Below are 5249 nucleotides of genomic sequence, written 5' to 3'. Positions count from 1 at the left end.
GTACTGTATCACATAGCGTTTCAGACACACAAACTTTTTTCAACTTTTCAACTTAAAACGGTGCCACTCCAGCGCACGTTTAACACCTTGCACAACTGTCTCGCTTCGTAATGTCTGTGCTGTCTTGCTTCTCGTTCTGTCTCTCGTACATCTCTCAGTTCCACGTTTGTACATGCGCTGCCATCATGTCTCGCTCTTTACTGCACCATGCAACATCTTTTCCTTGTGCAACATGTCCGCGCTATAAAGGTGGACAGCGCGACCGGCCATGAGCCTTATAGAGTTAAAGGTGGTGGACTGTAACCTGTAAAATCCATAGATTTAGGAGGTCCCCTAGTGGCCGTTAGCTGTAAAAATCCATAGATTAGCCGCACCGTTATATAAGCCGCAGGGTCGAAAAATGGGAAAAAAGGCGCGGCTTATAGTCCGAAAATTACGGTAATAGGCATACATTCTGTTAATGAATCATACTTGCCACTTCAGACCAAATGTGTTCTTCGCGTGTTTTCGTTTCTTGTCCCACACTCAAAAAACCATACTTTGTTTGTCCTCTGTCTTTGTTTATCTCTCTGCAGACTCCTAGCCAGGCGTGCCTCCGCTGCAGACAGACAGCGCTTCCTGCTCGAAGGGCTGTCCCAGATGCAGCTCGCTGTCACAGAGCAGGAACATGTGGCGCTGAACGCTCAGAGGCTGCTCCCCTCGCAGGAGGAGGTCATTAAGAGTGCATGATTGTTCCCTGAAAATCAATCTTCATTGTGACTATGCCCTTTCACAAAAAATGGGAGGACATCTATCACAGAGTTCATTTTGTCATCCAATTTTAACGAGGCATAATGAGTTAAACTGGACCAGGGCTCTGGGCCAATGCTTTCATGTCATTAGCCCAACACGTCTTCAACAATGCGAATGTTTACAAAAAATGTTTTTCTTAAAATGAGGCTCTGCTCTGAAAAAAATGTAAGCTGCATATCAAATCCAGCACTTTCTAAACATACGGTACAGCCATCGAGATGTCATATAATTAATGTTTATCTTATATTGCCGCACCGCGCCCCCCACCTTTAAGCGGCGGGCTCCAGCAGGAAAAGCTGGAGGCCGGAAAAGAGCGAGACAGGTAGCGCGCAAAAGTAAAAGTGGAACTGAGAGTGGTACGAGAGACAGAACGAGAGCAAGACAGACAGACATTACGAGAGCGAGACAGTTTGTGCAAAGGTGTTAAACGTGCGCTGGGAGTGCACCGTTTAAGTTTGAAAGTTGAAAAGTTTGTGTGTCTGAAACGCTATGTGATACAGTACAGTTTACACAGCACAGTACATGTTCTGTAGCTACTATTGCACTAAATGCTAACACTTGAATACGTTATGCAAATATGCAACTTGTTTGTTGAAATGTTAATAAATCGGAGCTTCCTCAAACAGCCATCTCTTTCCCGACAATCCCCTCTGTGCACGAACCCTTACATATGGTAATTAAACATTAAAACACCTGCGGCTTATAGTCCAGTGCGGCTTATATATGTACACATCATTCAATTTAGCTGCTGCGGCTTATATTCAGGTGCGCCTTATAGTCCGAAAATTACGGTACTTATTTCCTCCATGAATTTCTCCAGTGGTAAAGACCTGTAATCGTATCGCCGTAATCTGAATAAATCAAATATGAAACTTAAATTAACCTGACTACGAATCTGTGAAGTTGTGTGAGCTGAACTGTGTGTATTAAACTAAAACGGAGCAGCTCAGATTTTATTTCTGCTTTTTAAACTGTATTATAGTATGTGCTCATGTGTTTCAGTGTTGGTGTAAAGGCGACCGCCTGAATACTTTTTATATCTTGGCTTCTTTTCTAAGGTGACATTGTTCTGTTGTCTTACATAATACACTAAAAGCACAAGTAAAAAACATCTTATTGATATTTATTTTCTCTTTTATTTATTTGCTTTGCATTTGATATTGAGGCAAAGTAACAGAAAGTGATTAGGATACTGTACTTCCATGTTTTGATACTCAGATTAGGTTACTGATTACTTTTTTTTTACAGTTAACTGGTAATTGTATCGGAATAATTTTTGTAAGTAACCATCTGAACCCTGGTTTAACTTATGTTTACTTTTTTAACTGTCAATGCCCATTCACCTGCAAATTTTTGCATATGGCATTTAATACAACACGATAAAAAAGTTGGAATTGCCCAGACCAACTAACCTCTGACCGGTTGCATACTCCACATGTGCCTCTGCAGCGTGTTCTCTGAAGCCGAGCTTAGTGAAGCCACTGGCAGACTCTCTGAGTGTCTCACAGGCAGACATCAGCCTCTGGGTGGTCTCACTGCTGCTGAGGGTCTCTCCAGGGTCACCACCAAGGGCACGTACACATTCAATGGCACCTCTTTAACAAAACACATCCCGATACATTTAGATTAAATTAATGATTGTTAGAGTGAAAACTCATTTGTTTAGCTTTTTATGACATTGAAATACATTTGAACAAGCATAGATACATGTTCAAAGTAGGTTTCCTTGTTTTTGTTGAGTTATTTCTGAGAATAATATCCTAATCCGTCTTTTCATGATACAAGTAAGGATATACAAAGAATCTGTATCAACACCATTTATATCTATAGTCTCTCAGTTAAAAAAATGTGTTGTCGATTTAACAACTGCTTTTCCAAGACATTAAATGTCACATAGTTCCCTCAACTACATTGAGATGTCTGAACAGATGCGATTGCAATTTCTATATTTTGTCTTACCTCCTCCCACATTTTGTGTCTCTGATCAGGAAATCCTTGAAATACTTAAACTGTTTTTTTAATATTGGTTTCGTAAATAAGGAAAAAATAAAATTGAAAGTCAAATTCTTTGGGAAAAGCTCAGTAAATATACAAATAAAGATTCAACATAAGCTGATGATTATTGTATACTTCCTAATTACTCATACTGGATAGTGCACCTTAAAAATGACAGAAAGATTCATTAAAGACAGCACCGCTTATGGCCATCTTAAGCAGGTATAGTGACACATTCAGTAGGCTTGGTGTTACCTCATCTCTAACGAAGTGATGAAGAAAGAGATTTCTGGTACTCGGTTCACCCGCTGCTCCAGAACCCGCTTCAGAGCTCCACAGCTGTGTTTTATAATCTGATCAACCTGTGAAAAACAGATGATTTGGGAAAAGTATTCAAAGCAATGCTATTGTACTACACAGGGCTGTAAAAGGGAGTGGTTCTGTACCTTGATGTGTGCGTCTGGGTCTCTCTGGCCTACTACAGCTCTGACCGTGGTGAGGGTGAGCTGGTACCAGAATTCCTCCACCCCCCCCAGGGCCCGGGCTTTGTCCAGCAGGATCGGAGCCTGGGCGTAGTTCTGCTCTTCACACGCCAGAACAGCCAGACTGAGCAGACTCCTAGCCACTGCTTTCTTGTCTCCAAGCTCCTGATTACATTTAGGAAAAGTTGTAAGGGAGGAGAAAATTAACACAAAAATGTAACGTTTTTTGGAAATTCTGGTCTTCTTCTGCTCGACTCACCACAGCCACACGGTGCGTCTCTGCCAGGAGCTGCCTGGCTGGCTGACAGAGCCCCATGCTGAGGCACACCTCCGCCTTGTCCAGCCAGATCTCCTGAGCACACACATCCATCCTCTGTGGCCCAGAACCAGCCGCTTCATCCACCTTCAGTTTCTAAACAAAATAGAACATCTATTTTCGAAATTGGCTAAAATGTGAAATGGTCCACAATTATTTAAAACTGCCAAATTGTTTAGTTTTTAATAAAAAATAATAACATTTACAAATGAAAATACAAAACAAATATATCAGTTTACAAAATCATGAAAGAAGATCCCTTCCCTATGTGCCATCCTAGAAGTCAATGTGAAATTCACAGATTAGAGTGGTGTGCATGGGAAAGGAAAAAAAAAAATAGTATAATCTTTTTTTATTTATTTATATATCAGACTCCAGATTCTCAATTGCTACTCTTTGAACTGATCCCATGTCACCATCTAACCTTCATATATTCTACTTCAAGCCACTACTCCCCAAAATATAAAACACTGTGCCAATAAATGTTCGACCCGCTGTCTCAGAGGACAGTTTTGAATGACAACTCAAAATGTCTCCCTTCAATATTACCAATAACCAACATCTTGCTGTTATTTATTTTCTCTAACTTGTTTATAGTAGACACACTTATTTTCTTCCTTTCTTCTTGTGTATTGCTTTGATTTAAACAGTTGTTTGCTGCTTTCTTTGCAGGAGATGTGCTGTAAACGTTAAGTCGATCATTAATTAATTAATTATTATAATAAAACCATTATGATTTCATCTCACAAAACGTAGTGTCGACATTCCAATGTTATGATGCAAGTCATTTGACAGTAGTCAAATGTATGAATACAAATATTATCGCTCAGTGTTACATTATATACTGTAAGTACTAATTAAAGTATAGTACATTTCCTCTATCAATTTAAGTCGCTGCTTGCCAACTTGCCAGTCTTTTCTATAACTGATATATATGTATTTTAAGGCAGACGGACCTGATTGTAAGCCGTGTGAAGGCCTCTCCTCTCCTGTGAGAAAGCAATGGCTTTGTGGCACCTAGAATCATGAACATAACATCACAGGTCATTAAAGCAAAACATGCAAACAGGAAGTCTTTATTGCTGAGTCCACATACCCCATCTGTTCTTGCTCTTGGATTCTGCTCAGATTCAGGAGCTTCTCCTGATATGGTGACAGTGTCTCCAAACCAAGCTGACTGCAGGTCCTCACAATTCTAATACAGAAGAAAGGCAACAGGACACACAGAGGAACAACATCATTGAATGATGTATTCATTTAATATCTGAAGGTTATTAATGCATTCAGTTCTCAAATCTTCTGGGTGTATCTTGCTTTGGCTGTTGAAATAAACCAGCAGTTTTACAGCTGACTTTCATTATCTTGTAGCGGCACACAATTTAAACAGTTTAAGCCTGAATTGTTGACAGAGTTATCAGTACTGTTCACACCTCTATTAAATATCCAACAAGTACTCCCCTGATTTAGCAATATACACCTATCTTAATGAAAAAGCATGGAAGAGATACAAACGGTGCATCCCATTCAACTCAGATTTAACCTGTGCTTAAATTATATCATATTTAATGTAGAAATTGGGGACAAAGATGTCCAGGAAGTGACAAATGACACTTCCAAGAATACAAATTATTACTGCGAACAAACTCTAACTCTTTTAACTCTTT

The 5249-nt window shown here is 39.8% G+C and overlaps 1 protein-coding gene across 1 annotated transcript; it reads right to left on the bottom strand.

The window, feature by feature from the left end:
* Positions 1 to 2131: 2131 nt before the first annotated feature.
* Positions 2132 to 4783, bottom strand: LOC104945973 (protein CFAP46-like). Its single transcript, XM_010771712.1, has 7 exons — positions 4682 to 4783; positions 4542 to 4602; positions 3529 to 3681; positions 3234 to 3434; positions 3043 to 3149; positions 2205 to 2387; positions 2132 to 2135 (listed from the first exon to the last, which is right to left on the bottom strand). Exons 1-7 carry the CDS (start codon positions 4684 to 4686, stop codon positions 2132 to 2134), a joined length of 714 nt encoding a protein of 237 aa, XP_010770014.1. The 5' UTR covers positions 4687 to 4783.
* Between the last annotated feature and the right edge of the window lie 466 nt (positions 4784 to 5249).

The sequence above is a fragment of the Notothenia coriiceps genome, unplaced genomic scaffold (genome assembly GCF_000735185.1).
Source record: "Notothenia coriiceps isolate Sejong01 unplaced genomic scaffold, NC01 NC01_scaffold00010359, whole genome shotgun sequence".
NCBI classification, from domain to species: Eukaryota; Metazoa; Chordata; class Actinopteri; order Perciformes; family Nototheniidae; genus Notothenia; species Notothenia coriiceps.
The sequence above is the reverse complement of the archived record's forward strand: the minus strand, read 5'-3'. Positions and strand labels throughout refer to the sequence as shown.

Bases quoted from the DNA above. Each gene is read 5' to 3' on its own strand.
- LOC104945973 (XM_010771712.1), bottom strand. The intron at 3,435-3,528 runs GTGAGTCGAGCA...AAATGTAATCAG, and splicing joins AGACGCACCGTGTGGCTGTG to GAGCTTGGAGACAAGAAAGC. The intron at 2,388-3,042 runs GTAACACCAAGC...GTTTTGTTAAAG, and splicing joins ATCACTTCGTTAGAGATGAG to AGGTGCCATTGAATGTGTAC.